Raw genomic sequence first — 19504 nt, 5'->3', positions numbered from 1 at the left:
ATAAATCATAGCAAAACATTTAGTATAGTCCTGCTAGCTACACCTGTGATCCATTGCCTTGTAGGAGAACTCATTAATAACCCAGACAAGCTGTGTATTAGTTGGAGATGGATGGCTTAGGATTCATGACTGTGTCCTCAGAAGGTGGCCTTTCCAAAAAACACCAGCCTGGCCTCTTGACAAAGGCACTTACTTGGCAACATGTCCTGATGGCATCAGCCCCAGATAACTGATGATGACAGGCAGAAGAGATGCAGTCTTCCTGCTGGGGTGGTGAACCCCAGATCATTTCTAAATGTCATTTGAAGATGGACTTACAGGGCTCTGAGTTGCAAGGTAGATTTTTTAGAGCAATTATTTGAACAAATTACTTGGGCTTTTGAAGGTTTGCTGTCACCTAAAATATCCACAGGTAATTTAGTGAGCAGAAGCATCTCTGCCCATAAACTGTGTGTGTCAGAGCTGTCAGAAGGGATGAAGTGAGCTGTAACCTGGCACTGCTTGATTTCAGGACTGCACTGGCAGGTGGTACCCAGAGCACGATCCCAGACTGGTGCAGAGGTGAGGAACCAGCCTTGCAGGGTGTGGAGATGGCAGAGGGGCAGGTTAAAGTAATGCTGGTCCCTCAGGCGTGTGTTACATAGGAAATGCACAGCCCTGACAAAGGTGTGTGGTGGGGAGTGAGGCTGAGTGCCTTGTGCTCGGTGTCCTGCCTGCCTGCCAGGCTGTGCACACATCAGGGGGATGCCATGGGGGTTCCCATGGCATGGGGGTTCCCAGCTTGTTTTGCTGCCAGTGCTGGTTTTCAGCAGCCCTACAGAGCTGGTGCTGCTGGCAGGGGCTCCAGGCTGAACATGCTCTGGCTGCACCAGCCCAGCTGGATTTGGAGCTCCTGTAGACATTTGTCCTTAAAAATCCCTCTCTTTCCTGAGGAGATTTTTTAATCGTTAATATTCCAGGCAGTGCCTGTGGATATCCTGGCTTCAGCTTGCAAAGACTTCATTTCAACTTTTTAATGAGCTGAGGCAGGGCTTCAGTTTGCAACACTCACAGTGCTTTTGCTGCTGTCTGGTGGGAGGGCTCAGCCTTTCCCAGGATCAGGCCCATCATTAGGGTTTGCTGCTGTCTGCAGCCTTTCCTTCCAGGAGACTGGGCTAATCCAAAGGACAGGGTGGTGGGTTGGTGTCTCTCCCTCAGTTGCTTTCCTGGACATTTAACAAGTAGCTGCAGTGATAATTATGGCAGATGTTGCTGTGTAAACACCCTGCTGACAGCCTGGCCCTGTGTAATGCCTGTCTTGGAGCTGGGCAGGCTGTAGATTAGCACTGGAGTGCTTTGTGCAATGTGTGTTTGGAGGAGGGCACTTTGAGATGCTGCTTCTGCACTTCCCCAGTCTCAGGCTGCTGGGCTGCTTTTGTGATTTCATGATGCCCAGGCAGAGCTTTTGGCACTTCTTTATATGATGTAGTTTTCCTTCAAGGCTGGACAGGACTTTGAGCAGCCTGCTCCAGTAAAAGGTGTCCCTGCCCACAGCAGGGGGGGTGGAATAAGATGATCCTTGGGGTTCCTTCCAACCCAAATAATTTTATTAATCTACATTACCTACTCATGGTAAACACCATGGTAACTGTGGATTTGTGTCTCGCTTATTTGAATTGTATTTCAGTCTGTAGTACAGCTTATTTTATTCCTTTCAAGCTCCTGTTTCTCTAACATTTTTCTGATGCTGAGTTCAGCATCTGAGTTCATACCAACAACGCTGGCACCTGGCACCTGCTGTGGGGGACATCTGTGTTTGGTGTCCTGGGGCAGGGCTGTGGCTGGGCGGGCGGCGCTTTTCCCTTGACCGGTGTGTGTCTCTGCTCTCCCCAGTGTACGGGCACAACGTGAAGAGCAGCAACGACTTCATTGGCAGGATTGTCATCGGGCAGTACTCGACGGGCGCGCCCGAGTCCAACCACTGGCGCCGCATGCTGAGCGCGCACCGCACGGCCGTGGAGCAGTGGCACAGCCTGCGCTCCCGCGAGGACTGCGACCGCGTCTCGCCCGCCTCCCTCGAGGTGACATGAGCCGGGTGACCGACGGCAGCCAGAGCGGGCGGGCGGACGAGATAAGAACCAAACCGACCACTGAAGCACCCCAACTCATCCCTGCGCGCACCCCACGGCAGCTCCGTCGGATTCGTGCTGGCACCCGGCTGTGCTGGCCTCAGTGATCTGTGTCCCACTGGGTCCAGCTGTGCCCCTGGGCCGGGGCTCTGGCTGCTCGCAGCCCGGGGCCGGGCAGCTCAAGCACGGAGTGGGTGCAGGAGCTGGGAGTTGCCTCTGCTGTCCTTCCAGTCCAAATCCATGGCTCATCCTCTCGGAGATATAAGTACCCGTGTGCTCTCTTTGGTGAACGTGGTAATTAGGCTAGAATATTTTTTTAAACGGTAGAACCTGTGGTGAAATCGATTCTGACTGCAGTTTTGTCCTTGTAGTAGTTTTAACAGAATTAAGCTGCTGTTAGTGTGTGTGTTTGTGTACCCACGTGGGACAGATCCCATGTCCCGTCAGCGGTGACCTGCCAGTCTCGATAGCAGTCTGTGTGTGCAGTAGATTCAGTGCTGATATAGCAAAATAAACATTTCCAATAGCATTTGTACTGGGAAAACCAGCTCACATCCTTTCAAACATGTGCTGTGCATAAAAACACCTGCTCCAGGGACTTTGGCGGTTAAGAAGATCCAGAAGCCACAATTTTAATTCTCTCACAGACTGCAGTGGCTCTTTCTGTGTTGTGTGTGTTTACCCAGGTAGTTCTTCAGGTCACCAAGTGAACTTAGCTACAGTCAGGCTGTCCTGTTGGTTGCTTGTGTACATTTTATTTTTCCACAGCTTATTGTCTGGTATGATGGAGATGGTATATTTATTGAAAATAAAATTCTATTTAATTGTGCCACATGGATTGCGGTGATACTTGTTGAATTACATTTGTTTTGAGCTCCTTCACTTATGCTTATGGCAGAAACAAAGCCAAAATGTTTGCAGTTACGTCGTTGTCACTCACTGCAGACGAACTGGGAGCAGTTTGAGAGAAACTGGGCACCTGCTGCTGGAGGTGGGTGTGGAGAGCAAGCTGGATGCCTTGGTCTGGTCATGGTGCTTCCCATCCAGACCCCAATAACACCCTGGGGGTTGGACGTGTCAGACTCCGGAGATGGCACATGGCAGGATGAGCAGCACTCATCTCCATCCTCTAGTCATTAAATGAAACCCCAGTACCTCCTGTGCTTTTAATAATTTGATTTTTAAAAAGGAATAACAATACACATGATTATTTCACCTGTTTATTATTTAGCTGCTACACTTAGGGACAGGTGAGTCTTAAAAAGCAAAACAAAACAAAAACCCAACCATACTAAAAAGCTCAGTGCTTGCTTGGGCAGGTGTCAGTGTGTGGGTCAATAACCCCTGCTGCTGTCCAGGTGTTCCTGCTCCAGGGCAGGTCTGTGTGGTTACTCTGATATCAGCATCCCTTCAGCACTTTGCCCGTGGCACCTGGCTCCCTGCTGCTCCCCAGCACAGCTGCTCTGTGTTAGCAGCAGGGCACTGGTGCCTTCAGGGCCGTCCAGTGCCATCCTCTTTCTGAGCACACCGTGGATGCTGGCTATTGATTCTAACCTGCCTCTCTGCAAGGGGAATTACTTCTCTGTCCTGCGGTGAAGTTGATGGCAAATCTGTGTTCTCTGGCATCCTCCTGGTTTGTCTCATCAAAAAACCACAGTGGAGAGGGACCCCACGGGCAGTCCTGGGCAAATGTGTGCTGTGGGAGGCTGACCTCTGCCTGTAGCTCACAAAGGATCTGGCAAGGGGCCGTGGTTTCAGCAGTTACTGTGGTTGACATTAATATTCTTCCATGTGCGGCCTGTGGACAGCAGAACGAGCTCAGGACATCCGTGAGAGCAGACACAAGCTTGGCTCAGCACTGGGGATGAAATATGAACAGAAAATAATTTTGCCTGAGTCTGTCCTTGAAGTCACGAGGTGTCTGTTCCACAAGGAGGAACAGTCATGTACACAGGATGCCAAAAATTGGTGAGGGTGCCCAGAGGGAAGGTCAGTAGGAGCAGAACAGGAGCAGACTGGGGAGCTCCTGGCCTGCAGAGCAAACAGAACAGCATGGGAGGCCGAGGAGCAGGAGGGAGGAATTGAGGCCGTGCTCCTGGGGCTGCAGCCAGCAGGTGAAGCACATCTATGTTTGGTGAAGTTGGAAGGTAACTCCAGGGGCAGCTGCAGCTGGCACTGCATGCACGGTGTGCCTGTGCTGTCCCAGTGCTGCCAGCAAAGCTGGTGCCAGCTGCTGTGCCAGGCTCAGGGCTGTGCCTCAGGGGCAGTCCAGAGCTCCCAGCTGCACTGGGGGATGCTGCTGCCACGAGTCTGGCTGTTAGAAACCAGCATAAAAATTATTCAGGATCTCTGCTCCCTCTTTAAACATGAATATTTGTGCTTTGGGAGTAGATTAATATGCTCAAAGATTTTTGTTCCATAGTTTGCTAAAAGTTGTTTGTAACACTGGCTTTGTCTAAGGATGGCACTCAGGAAAGAAGGGAAAGGGCATGTCTTGACTTCTAATAATCCAAATTCCTTCATTTTTAGTGCTCTGCCATAGCAGCAGGCTTTTCTTTGAGCCAGATAATTTCAGATCAATGTATGGAAGGGAGGAGATGTTCTTAAAAGACTTTGTTTAATATGAAGAAAAGTTAATATAGAAAAGTCGATTGAATGAGTTACTGTCTCTGGAGTAAGTTTGGATGCTTAAGTGTACTGAAAGCTTGGTGTCACCCCAGATTGTTTGTACTTGAATCTCTAAAAATGGGTCAAAAATGCTGAAAATTTTAATCTGTAGCTAAGAAAGAAAAGGGAACAGCATTGAGAGTGTTCCTAAGCAGCTCCCTCAGTGCTAATTTAAGGCATAAATTGGAAATTGAACAGGACCACTAAATTGTATAGTATCTGTGCCTGTACTATTTCCCTTATGAGTGAAACAGTTAGAAAAGGATTTTATGCAGTGTTTTTAAACATCTGAAGTTTATGTCTAACAAAATGTTGACCACAGGAAGGAGACATGCTGGATTATATTGGTACAGGCTGCTGTATCATATCAAGTTTTCTGCTGCATGACGGCATGGACCCAGCACGGACCTGGCAGATGGGCAGAGAGTGAATTCCTGAAACAGCCTCGGAGCCCCGGCACAGCTGGGGGATCCTTCTTCCAGGCTGTTTAAGTGTGTCAGCGCATTGCCTTGCTCTGGGAAAAAATCTCAAACCAAACACAGGAGAAAAACCAACAAACCCCACCCCCCAAAACCAAACCAAACCAAACCAAACCAAACCAAACCAAACCAAACCAAACCAAACCAAACGCAGCACACAGTGGGGCACTGACGTGTTAATAAGCCCCCCTGCCCTGCAGCCCTGGGAGCCTTTCCCCAGCCTCCCTCCCCGTGTGTTCGCTGCCGCAGCCGCCGCTCCCCGGTGTCAGCAGCGGGGTCCCGTCTGTCACCGCCGAGGTGACGGGCTGTCCGAGGGCCGCCGCGAAATGGGGACACTAAACCCGCCTGGGGCTGCACCCGAGGGGGCGAGCAGGGATGGTGTCCTTAATCGCCTGCGGCCCTGGCGGGTGACAACAGCGCTCTGGGGGCAGCGTGCGCCCGAGCTGGCTGGGGCAGCGCACGGACCACGGCTCCGGCCCCGGCCCCGTCCGGGATGGGGGGCGGGCTGGGCAGTGCCGAGGGTGCGGGTCCCGTCCGGGATGCGCGGAGCGGGGCCGGGGGCGGGCTGGGCAGCGCTGAGGGTGCGGGTCCCGTCCGGGATGCGCGGAGCGGGGCCGGGGGCGGGCTGGGCAGTGCTGAGGGTGCGGGTCCCGTCCGGGATGCGCGGAGCGGGGCCGGGGGCGGGCTGGGCAGTGCTGAGGGTGCGGGTCCCGTCCGGGATGCGCGGAGCGGGGCCGGGGGCGGGCTGCGGAGGAGCCGCCGCTCGGGGGAGGGGGCAGCGCGGCCCCTATATCCGCCCCGCCCGGCGGCCGCGCCAGAAGCCGCGGGGCCCGGCCCGAGCGCGACCCCCGCTCCCGGAGGGACCCCCACGCCGGCCGGACCTCGGCGGGACCCGCACCCGGTGGGACCCCCGAGCCCTGCGCGACCCCCGGGCCCCGCGGCTCCGGCCATGGGCCTCGGGCGGGCGCTGTGCGCGCTGCTCGCCGCCGCCCTGCTGGCCGCGCAGGCCTTCCCCCAGACCAACATCAAGATCAGCCAAGGTGAGTGCTCGGCGCCGGCCGCCGTGACTTCAGCGGCGGTGCTGGGGCAGGGAAGGAGCGTGAGCCCCCCGCAGGGCCGCCAGCTGGCTTCCCCCTGCTCCAGAAATCCCTGACTTCCCTTGAAATCAACTTTCTTCTTCGCCATGGGGACGCGCCAAGGGCAGCCCTGGTGCCTGCTTCGGGATGCCAAAGGTCTCTGGGCTGGCTTTGTCTCTGTGTGCCAGGTCAGCTCTTTGGCCTTTGCCAACAGGCGCTGCCGCGGCTCGGGGCCGTGCCCTGCCGCGGGCCCGGTGTGAGGAATGAGCACACTCATGGACCAGGGTGCAGGGCTTTGGCAGGAATGCCCCACACTCATGGAGGGTGCAGGGCTGTGGCAGGAATGAGCACACTCATGGAGTGTGCAGGGCTGTGGCAGGAATGCCCCACACTCATGGAGTGTGCAGGGCTTTGGCAGGAATAAGCGCACTCATGGAGGGTGCAGGGCTTTGGCAGGAATAAGCACACTCATGGAGTGTGCAGGGCTGTGGCAGGAACGAGCACACTCATGGAGGATGCAGGGCTGTGGCAGGAATTGCTGCATGAGGCACGCTCATGAAAGGTGCAGGGTTGTGGCCATGCAGCCCAGCAGGACAAAGTGAGTGCCATCAGGGCTCCTCGTTTATTCACACTTAACTGTGTGTGAAACAAACACGGGATTCTCCCTTATTCCCCTTCTTTGCTCCGAGCTGCTGCTGACTGCTGAATATCACTTGGGTTTCTTCCAAACTTTTCCATGGTGTCAGTGCAAGTGGGAGTTGCTGCAGCAAGTTTGTTAGAGCCCTGTTAGGTTTACTGGGACTGAGTGGAAAGGGATTCCTTAAGTGCTGTTTGGTGAGATCGTGAGAAAAGGGATCGATACAAGCCTGGCTTTCCTGCCAGACGCCTAATCCGTGGGAGCTTTGCCAAAACTAATTAAGGAGGAGAAAGCTCTGCAAGATAACTTCTATCTGTCAGTGCCAGCTGCAAGAGCGTTGCTGCTGGTATTGGCTGTAGCCTCACAACTCCAAACATACAGAGGATTTGAAGCTGTAAAACCAGCCTGGTTTCATTAAAGAATTTTATAAAGCAATGCCCTTGGTGTGAGAAGCTGTCCTTCATCTGTGCTTCATCTGATGTTTAATATTTTACTTGAAAACTTGTGACATGTGCCTTAAAAACCCTTCAGGGTGTGTAAAATATTGCCCAGTTGTGAGATTCCTGTCCATCAGTGGACATCCCTTCCCCTCCAGCTCCATACAACCCCCAGATACACTGAGACCAAGGTCCCTCCCCTGATCACATCCTTCAAAGGTGGAAGCTCTGTGTGAGACTCTTTCATCTGTTAATGAAAAACAAATATTGCAAGTAACATGAAGGTGGCATTGTTTGCCCATGGTGAGTGGAATGTCAGGGCTTCAGGAGTTGCTTCTAAAGCCATGGGTGAGTGGAGGCATCCCAACAGCACTGTCTTAGTCCCTGCCACATCCTCCTGCCCTCCAACCCCGTGTTTAAATGCTTATTCTGTGGGTTTGCTCTATAGGCAGTACGTGGTGGGATGGACCTCTGGCTCAGCTGGCACCCCAGCTTAGCCACAGTGAGATTCTGCTGAAGTCATCCTGGGGATGGGTTCTGGGGGTCCCCTGTCCCAGCCCTGCTGTCTCACCCAGCCCTTCTAGCTCCCCCCAGCTCCAGCAGTGCTGAGCCTGGGCAAAGCCCTGCTGCGGCAGGGGTGACTTGGTGAGCACCAGGATGGGGTCCTGAGCCCCAGCTCTGCCAGCTGGGACCACTGCCCATCCCTCACTCACCACCACAGCCCTTGGGTCCTGGTGGAGGGGCTCTGCCCTGGGAAGGCCCCAGACTTCCACATGACAGGATCTCCTCAGCTTCTCTCTGTTGACATGAATTTCAGATGACCCTTTGGGGTGTTGATGGGCGCTCTGCAAACCCAGCTGCTGGCCAAGAGCTGAAGAGGCTCACTTGCCTTTTCAGGTCAGATGGCAGCATTAGCTTGTGGATGTGCCAAGGGGTGTCTCCTAGCACCTCTGAGATCTGAGGAAAGCTGTCAGCTGTTGATTAAATGGAGTTCTTTGATTCTCTGCAACAAGAAGAGCATCTGCTGCCAGCACTGACCTGAGCTGGTCTGCTGTCCAAAACCCTTTGATGGAGCTGCACCCCTCAGGAGCCTTCCTTGGCCTGGGCTTCTCTTGCCAACCTTGTCCTAGCCTCAGATTTCACATCTCAGACCTGCAGATCCCTGCAAATGAGGCAGCATTGCTCCTTGGGATGTAGCTTTCAGGAGCAAACCTGCTTCTCACCAGCTGAGTCCAGGGGAGCCATGCAGCTGGTGGTAGGTTGGTTTTTTTTTTCCCCAGTAGCATCCTGAAATGAAGAGAAGCCCTTGTGAACCTGACTAGGATTTTCTCAGTTAATTATTTCTGGTTGGAAATATGCCAGCTCTGGGGAAGTGAAACTTTTTTGGCAGAGCAGTGTCAGCTTCTGTAAGATTTTGAAAAGTGATTTTCCTGGTAGTTCTACAGTGGGGCTCAGCTAGTAAATAAATAGAAAGGCTCCAATTTGGCACAAATGCAGAGAGCACAAAACTTTATTTCTGACCCCAAATATTTGTTTTCCAGCTTTTCTGACTTAATAACAGCTGCTTGATCTGAATCTTATTCTCAGCCATGTCTGGACATTTATTTTGCTGGAGCTGCTTTAAAACATGGTCCTGCCTTTAAAACTGCTGCATTGTCAATTAAAAAAAAAAAAAAAAAGGGAGAAAGGATTCTTGCAGTCATTTTTCACCAGGAATTTGGGGACAAATGGGTGGAGTGACTTGGCGTTGGTAGGAAACCCCCATGCTGCAGGTGCTGATCCTGCCCTGTGTGGAGGAGCTGATGTTTTGCTGGTCATTTAGACCAAATTCTCACTTTCCTTAAAAGTGAAGATGTGGTCTAAAAAGCCCCCATATGGTTCCCCTGTCACCTTCTAGATCAAAGTACCACACACAGCTGCTGGCTTGGGTTGTGAGGCTTTCCTGCAGAGCCACGAGTCGCCTCCTATACTCACAACCCTACATCAGATTTCTTATGGTTTTTCTGCTACAAATATTTCAAAGAAAGCAGCTCCCCTAATTGTTCCTGCCTGGAAAACTGGGACCAGTAGTTCTCCTCCAAAGAGACAGACAAAGCCTCTGATCCTGACCTAACAGAAGAGATGCTAATTAAAAGCTGACCTCCCATATTTTCCTTTTTGGTATATTTAACCTTAAATTCCTTCAGGCACCTCTGGTTCACTGAAGCTCATCAAATTAATGCTACCTAATGGGAACCAGTATGGAATAACAAAGCAGGGCTGTCTCAATTTCTGACTTGCTCTCAGCTGCTCTGAGCAAACATGAGGATGATTTTCCCTTGAATTGGGGTGCCTGGCTTTGAGCAAGGACAGTGGGACACGCACTGCAATTAGCACTGGGGAGTGAAGGCTCCGTTTGCTGGGGATGCTGCTGGGTGAAGCCCTGTGAATTGTGCCACCATGCTGCCAGAGGTGAGGATTTTGTCAAGGCACTAAAATAAAACCCCAATTGCTGGAACAGCTGGTGGTGCCTTGTCTGGCACAGACCTCTGGGCCATCCTTGGCAGGAAGGAACAGCAACCTCGAGTCTCTGCAAGCCAGGACCAGATCCCAGGCTGTCCTTACTGGGGGTACGTGCCTCACCTCTGACCTGGTGGTAAAGCTGAAGCCTCATGCTGAAGGTTTGACCCTTGTTCTGCTTTGGTTTTGGTGGAGACAGGGAACCCTGGCCAGCATCATGACTGGAGGAGGGCTTGGCTCTCAGGAATCACATCAGTTTTGGAGTTCCTGGTCCTACTCTGTTGCTACACTGAAGTAATTTTGCATCTCCTCGGGATGTTCTAAGGTTTTTCCCAGTGCAGTTATGGCTGGGTGTGAATCAGAGAACTGAACTCTGCCTTGCTGCTGAGCTGCCTTTATCTTACCCACTCTCCCCAAAAGCTATTTTGCTCTTCCAGCCCAGCAGGCCTTATCTTTTCTCCTCCAGAGCCCATAATTAGTGCTGCTAAGGATGGGAGAGCCCCTTGGGCCCCTCAAGGGTTTGTTGCTGTTGGGTGCAGAGCCGCCCCCAGTCTCAGCTCCTCTGGAGGGATGGCTGGGGGTCCCAAGGCAGGCTGACGGGGTGACAGCCCCACAGGGCTTGGCAGTTGACTTGGCCTTGCTCAGGAGATAAAAAAGCTCTTTGCAGGAGACAGAAATGCTCTTTGCATTTGTGATTTGTCACCTGGGAGGGGGGTGTGACAGCAGGGACCCCGTGGGCTGGCTGTTGGCTGTTTGTAGAACAGTCAGAGATCCCCATGTGGAAAGAGCTGATGAAAGATTAAATTATCACCCAGAGCTGCCAGCGCTGGCACAGGGAATGATTTGGCTCTCTGAATGCTCACACAGCTGCTTTGGATTCACCTTGCCTCTCTTATTCTCTGTGCTGTTGCTTCCTTTGCCACAGCTACATCCCTTGCTGCTGCTGGCAGTTTTGCTCTTCCCAGCCTCGGGGAAAGCCATTCCCCCAGCCCCTCAGTGCTGGTGGCACCACCCTGACCTCTCTGAGCTTGAGGCTGTTACCTGCTTGGATGGTCTGATGGCATCTGACATCTGCCCTTACCCCCTGCACGCCCACCCTGCCCACTGCCCCACTTGCCTCCACAGCAGCACTGACCCCAGACCACAGCTCCCTGGGGATGTGGGAACTGGCTCTGGGGGGCTGGCAATCCCCCCACATTCACAAACCAGCAGCTAAGAGAGTTCAGTCTGAGGGACCTGAGGGTCCCACATGACAGGGAGCAGAACATGGAGTAGGTTGGAGCAACGTGTTAATGCCACTGCTGTGTTTAGACAGTGGCAGCTACAAAAGGACATCCTGCCCCCACAGGGGCCTCTTTTGGGACAACTTCCCCACTGTGCTGAAAAGCAGCAGGGGAGGAGGAGCAGCAGCATGGCTTTTATCTCCTGGTGGGATACCTGTTGGATAGGCTGTTATCTGTGGTGGGATATCTGTTGGACAGGCTGGCACCGCTGCACACGTGCTCCTGGGCTGGGATCCTGTGCCTACGTGCATCCAGGGACAGGGACAGGGCATGGAGGGGGGTTCCCCTGGGGGGAGGAGGTGCAGGCTGTCCTTGCAGGAGGCCATAACCCTGCAGCCCTGGCTGTCAGCTCCCCTCCCAGCACAGTGGCTCCAGTGGTGCTGATAGAGACAAGAGGAACCCTTATCTTGGTTTTCCCAGTAGCAAATGACAGTGCTTTTATTTTAAGCATCCTCTGCCTAAAATGATGTCAAGCTAGCTTGCATTGTCCCTCCTGATTTAGACAGATGCTGAAACCGAGGAACCCACAACTTATTTAAAATGTGTTTTGACTTCCGCAAACTTTTGCAAGGCTCCTGCAGCAGCTGGGTTTCCAATGGATGTGTTTGGTGGTTTGTCTGGGTGAGGTGGGAGAGCAGGGCTGGGCACTGCTGCCTCCATCACCTGCTCAGCTTCCTGGCCAAGCTGTCTCATCACCAGCTGCTGGATGTCCTTTGCTCTGCCCCCAGCCATGCCTGAGCCTGTCCATGCCTACTCCTGCCCACTCTTCTGGACAGAGTATGAAGGCCACTGCTACCGCTACTTCCCCATCAACAAAACCTGGGCTGAAGCTGACCTCTACTGTGCTGAGTTCTCCATTGGCATCAGGTCAGCCAAGCTGGCCTCCATCCACAGGTGAGCTGTGCAGAAACATCATCCCACGCTGGCACAGCCTGGGGAGGAAGGAAACTGGGGGCAAAGTCCCATTCCCACATCACAGCCTCTGTGTCAGCTGCAGGCTCGTGCTCCAGCCTACACATCCCTCTGCAGCAGTGGCCCAGTCAAGGCTGATGCACAGGTCACACAAAGGCAATATAGAAGATAAATGCCTTTTCCTGGACTGGCAGGAAAACTGGCATAGTATTCCCTAAATTGCCCCAAACTGTGGTTTTTTACTTTTGAAAAAGGGATAGAAGTACAGCATGATTACACAGGCTGTTTTCCCTATTCCCTCTCCCCCAGCTCTCACCAACACTACGCTCCTCTTGCACAGACCTGGGAAAGTAACCACCAGCAGCAGGAAGCAGGGAGCCCATTTGCCCATGGGTCCTGTGGTAGGGTGAGTGCTTAGGGACACACCTGACCATTTGCTGACAAATCCTCTTGATTGCCCTGTACTGCTCTGTTTTGGCAGCTGGGAAGAAAACGTCTTTGTGTACGACCTGGTGAACAGCCGCGTGCCCGGCATCCCCACCGACATCTGGACAGGACTCAACGACCTACGGCAGGTGGGAGCTCCCTGGAATCCTGGTGGGAAAAGGCTTTGGAAAATTCACCTCTCTGTGTTTTCCTCCTGGAAAGCCACTTGGTTTGCTTCTTTGCTCCTTATATCCCTGTAATCAGGAGGTAGCATAGAGTCTGTGGTGCAGCACATGGAGAAACTTGTTATTTCACCCATTCCATTCTGCTTTTAAAAGAGAAGTGTTACTAGAGTTAATAGATTAACCAATAATTACTCATATTACATTTTATTACTGGATTAATAGAAAGATTATTGTACTGCTGGTCCAAGAAGAGCAAATAAACTGAAAAGCTCTTCAGTGTCAAAAAACACGGAGTTCCATTGCTCTCTTGTGCTACTCTGTGACTTTTGAAAGCTGACATGTTAGAAATTTATAGTCTAATATGTTAGAAAGAAAAATGGAGACCATCAGGAGAACAGTCTCATGTCAGCAAATTTTTTGTAGATATTGGAAAAGGAATGGAAAATGAAAAGGAATGTAGGACTGGATGGGGATGTTAAAAAATACATAGATTTGATTTCTGGGCTTCCTCTGGTGAGAACACTGTGAAACCTGGGGCTATTCTTGGCATGTTTCCAGTTGTAAAAACGTGCTGTTTGGACTTTGCTGAGTGGTGTCTGTCCTTGTCCCTGGGCTGTGTAGCACTGGGAATGGGAATGGGATCTGCTGAATGGTGACAGTCTCTCCCCATGTCCCTGGGCTGTGTTTCACAGAGGATGGGGGTGGGGACTACATGGGGGTGGCCTCCCACCCTCTGCAGTCACAACTCTGTGGTGACAGCTTCTCTCTGCTGGCCTCGTGTCAGGAGGGTCACTTTGAGTGGACTGATGGCTCCTCCTACGACTACCAGTACTGGGATGGCAGCCAGCCTGACGATGGGATCCACTCCATCCCCGAGGAGGAGGACTGCGTGCAGATCTGGTACAGACACAGCAGTGGTGAGCACCCAGGGCACCTTCAGTGTTATTTGTGTGGCAATAAGTTCAATCCACCATGGCTCCTGCTTTTCTGAAGAGGTTGCTGGCAGGCAGAGGATTTGCATTTTAATTTTTTAGTATTATGTTCTTTTTTTCTTTACAGTGAAAAGGTGTTTTCCTTTTCACCATGTACATGCATGCATGCATACTCATTTTCCCTCTGCTCCCATCTCCCTCTCCCATAGTAGCAGCAGGGCAGGAGCATCAGCTGCCTTGAAGATTTACCAAATTTAGTCAAAGGTTGAATTTCCCCATTTCCCCTCCCCCACGGGAAACCTGTGGGAGCACTCATTGTTTTGCCAGCTTATCTCTCCCATGCTTGGGCCAGGACATCTTGCTGAAGTGGGACAAGACCCTGCCTGTGCAAAAATCCCACTGCACACCCTCCCTGCCAGTGAGACCAGCCAGGTGTGTCCAGGCCCCCCAGATGTACCTAAATGTTTGTCCATGGGCAGCCTGTGGATAATTTGGGGGGAACAGGGCTGTGTTTGTTTGCAGCTGCCCCTCCACTACCAAGTCCAAGCTGGGGCCCAGCCTCCCCTCTCACATCCCCCAGGTGAGGATGCTGGGAGGAAGCATGACAGTGAGTGACACAAATGGGAGCACATCCAGGGAAAGCCTCCCACAGTGGCCAGAGGTCCTGGTGCCAGGGGCAGTGCATGGTTCCCTCCTTTTGCCTTTTTTCAGCTAATGCCTTGTGTTTCTATGGGGGGTAGCACTGCGCTCCTGGAACGACAACGCCTGTGGCAGAGCCTTCCCCTTTGTCTGCAAGATCCCCTCACTGGCCCTGGACTGAGGCTGCTGGTGCTGCCCACACCTCCTTCATTCTGGGTCACCTCTCCAGCTGTGCTGGGCTAGAGCAGTCAGGACATGGCATGGGCTGGGAGAGCCGTGGAGCTGCTTGGATCCCCAGGCACTCCCTGGCTGCAGAATCCCTGCTGGAGGACGGTGAGGATGAGCCTGGCACTCACACTGACAGGAGCTGCATTCAAGAGCAGAGGAGCCTCCAAGCCCGAGTCTGGCTCTGGATTTCAGATCAGCCATCACAGCGTGTTAGAGGAAACCCGTGATTTTACCAGTACACCAAAGTGTTAGCACCCAAAAATAGCCATGTGTAGGAAATGCTTTTGCCTGTTGATCTGTGAAGAGTGGAGGACAAGCATTATTTTCTGTTAAATTATGCAAAATGCCTCTTGTCCATGTTCTTTTTCTCTCTGCTAAAATAAACGGCAAACAGCAGCTGGAGGCTCCTCTGTCTTTCTTGCACTGGAGTAGCAGTGATTCCCTGGGGGCTTGGGGTTTCCTGTGAAAGAAGTTGTTTTTTCCCCAACCTGGTCTGTGTTACAGAGGTGTGTTGGGGGAAAGCAGCTGCCTAGGAAAGTTTATTTTATAGACCCCGAGTGGTTTTTGGGGTGCATGGGGCAGCCTGTGTGCTCACCCTGCTCTATGCCTGGCCCCCAGCAAGCACAGAGGCACCATGGAGGGTATGGGGGGGCAGGCAGTGCCCTAGAGCCCAGCACATCCCTGAGCAGGTTTGGCCCTGGCTGCTTGGAGAGCACTGGAGCAGCTGGAGGGCAGGTGAGGGCTCACACACCAGCCAGTCCTCACAAGCCAGTCCTGGCTGGGGAGAGCTTGCAGAGTTTCCTGCTCCCCTGTGTCCTGCTGGGGTGATGTTTTCTCCCTAAGTCCTCACTGGTGTCTTCTGCTGCACTGGCACCACAGAGGTACTTCTGTCTCCCAGGTAAATGTTTTTGGGGAGGTGTGTATGGTTGTGGCAGCTCCTGTGCCTTGTTTGAACTGCTCTGTGTGGAGATGGGACACTCCTGCTTGGACTGGGATGGATTTGCAGGGTTTGGGTGTAAGTGGGGCTGTGCTGGTGCCAGGGCCCAAGGGAAAGGCAGCACTATTGAGGGAAAGCCAGGCTTCTCCTTAGGGGACACAGCTCCAAGGGCATTGCTGGAGCCAGTCAGACACAATAAATCCAGTGCTCCCCAGGGATCCCGGGCTGATCCCTCACAGCCCTGTGTCATCCAGGTGGCTTTGCAGGTAGCCCTGTGCAGAGGGACTCCTTGCCCCCTCCTGGCAGCCATGAGTCCCTTTTGCCCCTGCTCTGGCAAAGCCACAGGGTCTGTGGCCAACTGGCCATCTCAGTTACTGCCTGCAAAGATGAGTAAAGCATTGCCATAAAATGGTCTGGTCCCCCTTGATGCCACCATCTTAGAAATACAGCATTCCAAAATAAAGCCTTTGCAGAGTGATCACACTGGGTGCAATTGAGGTCAGTAGCTGGGGCTCCACTGGGAGCTTGGAACTGCTTCCTCTGATGGCAGTGGAGCTTTCAGCTGAGATGTATCCACTTGGAGAGAAACTGGAAAATTTGGTGGGGGTAATAATGGTGTTGTAAGTGCAATGTGTGTGCTGGAGCAAGTTTCTAAAATAAGAAAGTACTGTCGTCCCTGATATTGTTTTTTATTTATATATATATATATATATATATATATATATATAATAAATGGATAATACATATAAATGACACAATATTATTTTTATTGTATTTTTAGAATTAATATACACACTATTCATATATTTATATGGAAAATTAGCCATTTGTGTAGTTTCAGTTCTGGATTTCAGCATTGGATGTGTTTTCTAGAGGCTTTTGTTTCACCTGAAAATAATAAATAATGTATGGATCATAACAGTATCTGAAGAAACCAGCTGTTTAAAAAGAAAGCTCTTGGATGCAGCAAGGTGGATAAAGCTGATGTGGTCTGTGGCAGAAAAGGGTTTGGAGAGCCAAGTGTGGAGCAGGACGTGTGTGATGAGCTTCTGGCTCTGGGGTGTGCTCCTGGCTCTGTGCTGGAGCTGTCACAGCACAGGGGTGGGGACAGCACAGCCCAGTGTTCCCTGGGGCTGGCCGTGCCCGAGCCTGTCCCAAGGGCAGGGCTGGGGCTGGATGGACAGCCACCAGCGGGGAGATGCTGCTGCACGGTGCTGGCTCCAGGCTGCCCCTCCCCAGTTTGCTTTCCCTGTTCCTGCTGTGTCTCCTGTCCAGAGGAGCTGGGAGTTCATCACGGCTGGGGATTGGTATGCCTCGAGCCAAACAACTGTCTTTTTTCCCTGCAAGTGGTATGAGATGTTTCAAAAGAAAGGTTAAAACCTTCCCTTGGGAAAGCGTTTTAAGATCTGGGCCCTACTGTGGTTAAAAATATTTCTAATGGGGAGCCCAATGAAAGCTGTCACCTCCAATTAACATCTTCATTTCCAGGTAAAAAGAACTGAACATGCATGACCTGAAAGTCAGGACCAAAGTTAATAGGGGCTTTGTTTCCCATCCCCCCTGTCTTTCTCCTTTGGCTCCAGGGTCTTTACTTTAAAATCAGCCCTCTGTCCTTGCCAGTGTCTTCTGTTTCACAGTAATCAAATAAAATTCAGAAAACAACAGGAGTTTTCACCTCCTTAATGAACTTCTAGTGGATCTGGCTTGATGAAAGATGGGCCATGCCCTTTCTCCTGGCATGGACAGTTCCAGACTCTACATGGCCTGGAGCAGCTCCAGATTCCAGGCTAAACTTCTCTATTTTTCTGTTCTCTGTGTCCCATAACCCCTCACTCCCTTGTAATCTTGAATTTCTCCCTTCTGACTTGCTTTGTGGTGCAGACAATGGGAAACCTGGCAGCAGCAGGACTCTGACACCTTTCCTGCACACCATCTGCAAGTGACTGATTCCCGAGGGTCTTTTTATGACACTGATTTTCTTAGGGGTTGAACACATTCTTTTGTAATGCATGAAGGCTGGAGTAAGTGTGAACAGTGTGTGAAGTAGCCTGGGAGTGAACCAAAATAGTCCTTACCCTCCTTGTACCCCATTTCAGAGCCTTAGAGGCAATATTGCCCCCAGCCATGGCACAGAAGTGGGGAGGGATGGGCCTGCCTGCGCTTCTGACCCTTTGATTCCTTTTATTCCTACTTTGATTGTTTCCTGAGACATGCGTGACACAGGACATGGATGTCACAGCTCGTGGGCACGCTGGTGCTGCCCTGGCACAGCCTGGTGGGTATTTTCCTCCCCAGTGATTATCTTGACTGCTTCGATGTCTGGCTGAGCTGGGCTGTCCTTTCCTCTATTAATTCACTTAAGATTTTTTCCTCCCATAAATGACTGGGAGAATAAGGGCTGCACGGCTGAATCATGAGCTTTTTCTTGTGCATTTCCCTTGGATTTAATTGCCTGAGCAGTGGTTCAGCTCCTGCCCTGAGGCCAGGATGCCACAGAGTGGTTCCCTTTGACCAAGAACAAAAATATCTCGGGACCAAAACCATGCTTTGAGCAGCTCAGAGAGTGCATTACAGACTGGCTGCAGCAGTGAGCCCCATCACCAAAAACCCCAAGCCACAAAGCCCTGTGATAAATCATGTTACCCATCTGTGCAATGGGGTTAATGTTAAATCCCACAGCTTTGGCACATCCCAAATGTCTGCAGCAGGGAGAGATGGAGCACTGGGGCACGGGGAAAGTGAGCAGGGTTTGTGCTGTGTGGGTCCCACTGGATGTTGGCTTAGCTGAGGTGCTCCTGCTGTTCTGCAGGAGGGTTTTCCCATCCCACCTGATGCCATCTGCTCCCTGCTGCTGCCAGGGAATGAGTGAGACAGTGGGAGCCAGTGGGGACAAACCTGCTGGGAAATGGATCTCCTTCTGGGCAGCACAAGGGCTCGGCTGCAGCAGCCATGCCTCCTGAGAGAGGCATGAATCAGGCTGGATTTATACAGCCTGGAAGCTGCTGGTGTGTAATGGCACCTGAACTAATTGCAAAAGCTCAGTGGAACTTCCAGCAGCACCAGTTCCCCTCGGAGAGGCTCATAGCTGCCAGGGGCTCCTCCAGGCTGGGGGCCCTGGGATGGGGCTGGCTCAGCACAGGAACCATGCCATGCCAGGGCCCATTGTGCTTTGATTGTTCTCTTTTGGAACCCCAAAAGTCTCTTCCTCTTCTGTGGTCAAGGATTTCCAGGTCTCCAGAGAAAACTGCCTTGGTGGGGAGAGCTGGCTGAGGGCCAGAACCCCTGTCCCTGTTTGGCACTGGCTCTGCAGCACGGCCACCCAAAAAGGGTGGCTATGTTTTTCTTTAACCATTTTTGCTTTGCTGGGGCTCAGTAGCTTGTCTGGAAACTTTCACTCCTGGGTGCAAATTGCCAGAGCTGCCATTGATCAGAGGTAAAGCACAGATCTGACAGGAACTCAATTCCCACTGCAGTCCCTGCTCAGAGAGCCGGTCAGCCTTGAAGGACACAGAGCCAGAGCACAGGTGATGTGAGAGAGAAAAGATCCACAGCTGGCACCGTGCATGTGAGTGCCTGGAGCTGGTCGGAGAGGACAGGGCTGCTCTGGGCTGATGCTGAAAGAGCTGATACTGCTCAGCGGTCCTGGCTGCTGTCCCCAAGCGGGGTCCTGGGCACCGTGCTCCTGTTGTGCTGGCAAAATGTAGCTGTATTTGGGAATCTACCAAAAAAGTCTAGTCCAGCTCTCATGGTTACCATGGCAACTAGATATTTGCTCATTTGTATTTCTTGAAAATTATACTGGGCTGCTGATTGCCTCGTTTGTGATGCTCTTTGCCAGGACGCCAACAAATCCCTGTTTGTCAAGGGCTGTGAGGGAGCGAGTGGTGCTGTTGTTGAGCAGATTTCTGAATGGGAACTCTGCAGGAGTGTGGGTGTGTTATGACAGCATCCCTCCCACAGACACCCAGGAACATACCCCTGGCCTAGGAAGAGGGTGCTTGCTCTGCTCGTCCCCTCTGACATCATTTGTACTCGTGCTATTGCTTGGGTTAACATAAA

General features: G+C 52.1%; 2 protein-coding genes across 2 annotated transcripts in view; both read left to right on the top strand.

Moving 5' to 3' along the window:
* The window catches only part of SYT17 (synaptotagmin 17), a 34370-nt gene extending 32174 nt beyond the window's left edge, over window positions 1-2196 (top strand). The window contains exon 8 of the mRNA XM_030229475.2: window positions 1873-2196. Coding sequence (XP_030085335.1) covers window positions 1873-2069 — 197 coding nt within the window. The 3' untranslated portion in view covers window positions 2070-2196. The remainder of the gene's footprint in view (window positions 1-1872) is intronic.
* Window positions 2197-6201: 4005 nt separating this feature from the next.
* Window positions 6202-14883, top strand: CLEC19A (C-type lectin domain containing 19A). The gene is made up of 5 exons (XM_009092122.4): window positions 6202-6294; window positions 11915-12080; window positions 12580-12673; window positions 13494-13626; window positions 14382-14883. Exons 1-5 carry the CDS (start codon window positions 6204-6206, stop codon window positions 14459-14461), a joined length of 564 nt encoding a protein of 187 aa, XP_009090370.1. The 5' UTR covers window positions 6202-6203; the 3' UTR covers window positions 14462-14883.
* The last annotated feature ends 4621 nt before the right edge of the window (window positions 14884-19504 follow it).

This window comes from Serinus canaria, chromosome 14, assembly GCF_022539315.1.
Source record: "Serinus canaria isolate serCan28SL12 chromosome 14, serCan2020, whole genome shotgun sequence".
NCBI classification, from domain to species: domain Eukaryota; kingdom Metazoa; phylum Chordata; class Aves; order Passeriformes; family Fringillidae; genus Serinus; species Serinus canaria.
This window is presented reverse-complemented; position numbering and strand designations above follow the sequence as displayed.

Excerpts from the sequence above, each read along its gene's own strand:
- CLEC19A (XM_009092122.4), top strand. The coding sequence starts at position 6,204 with ATGGGCCTCGGGCGGGCGCTGTGCGCGCTGCTCGCCGCCGCCCTGCTG. Across the intron at positions 6,295-11,914 it reads CAACATCAAGATCAGCCAAG|CCATGCCTGAGCCTGTCCAT; the intron begins GTGAGTGCTCGG and ends CTCTGCCCCCAG. Across the intron at positions 12,674-13,493 it reads GACTCAACGACCTACGGCAG|GAGGGTCACTTTGAGTGGAC; the intron begins GTGGGAGCTCCC and ends GCCTCGTGTCAG.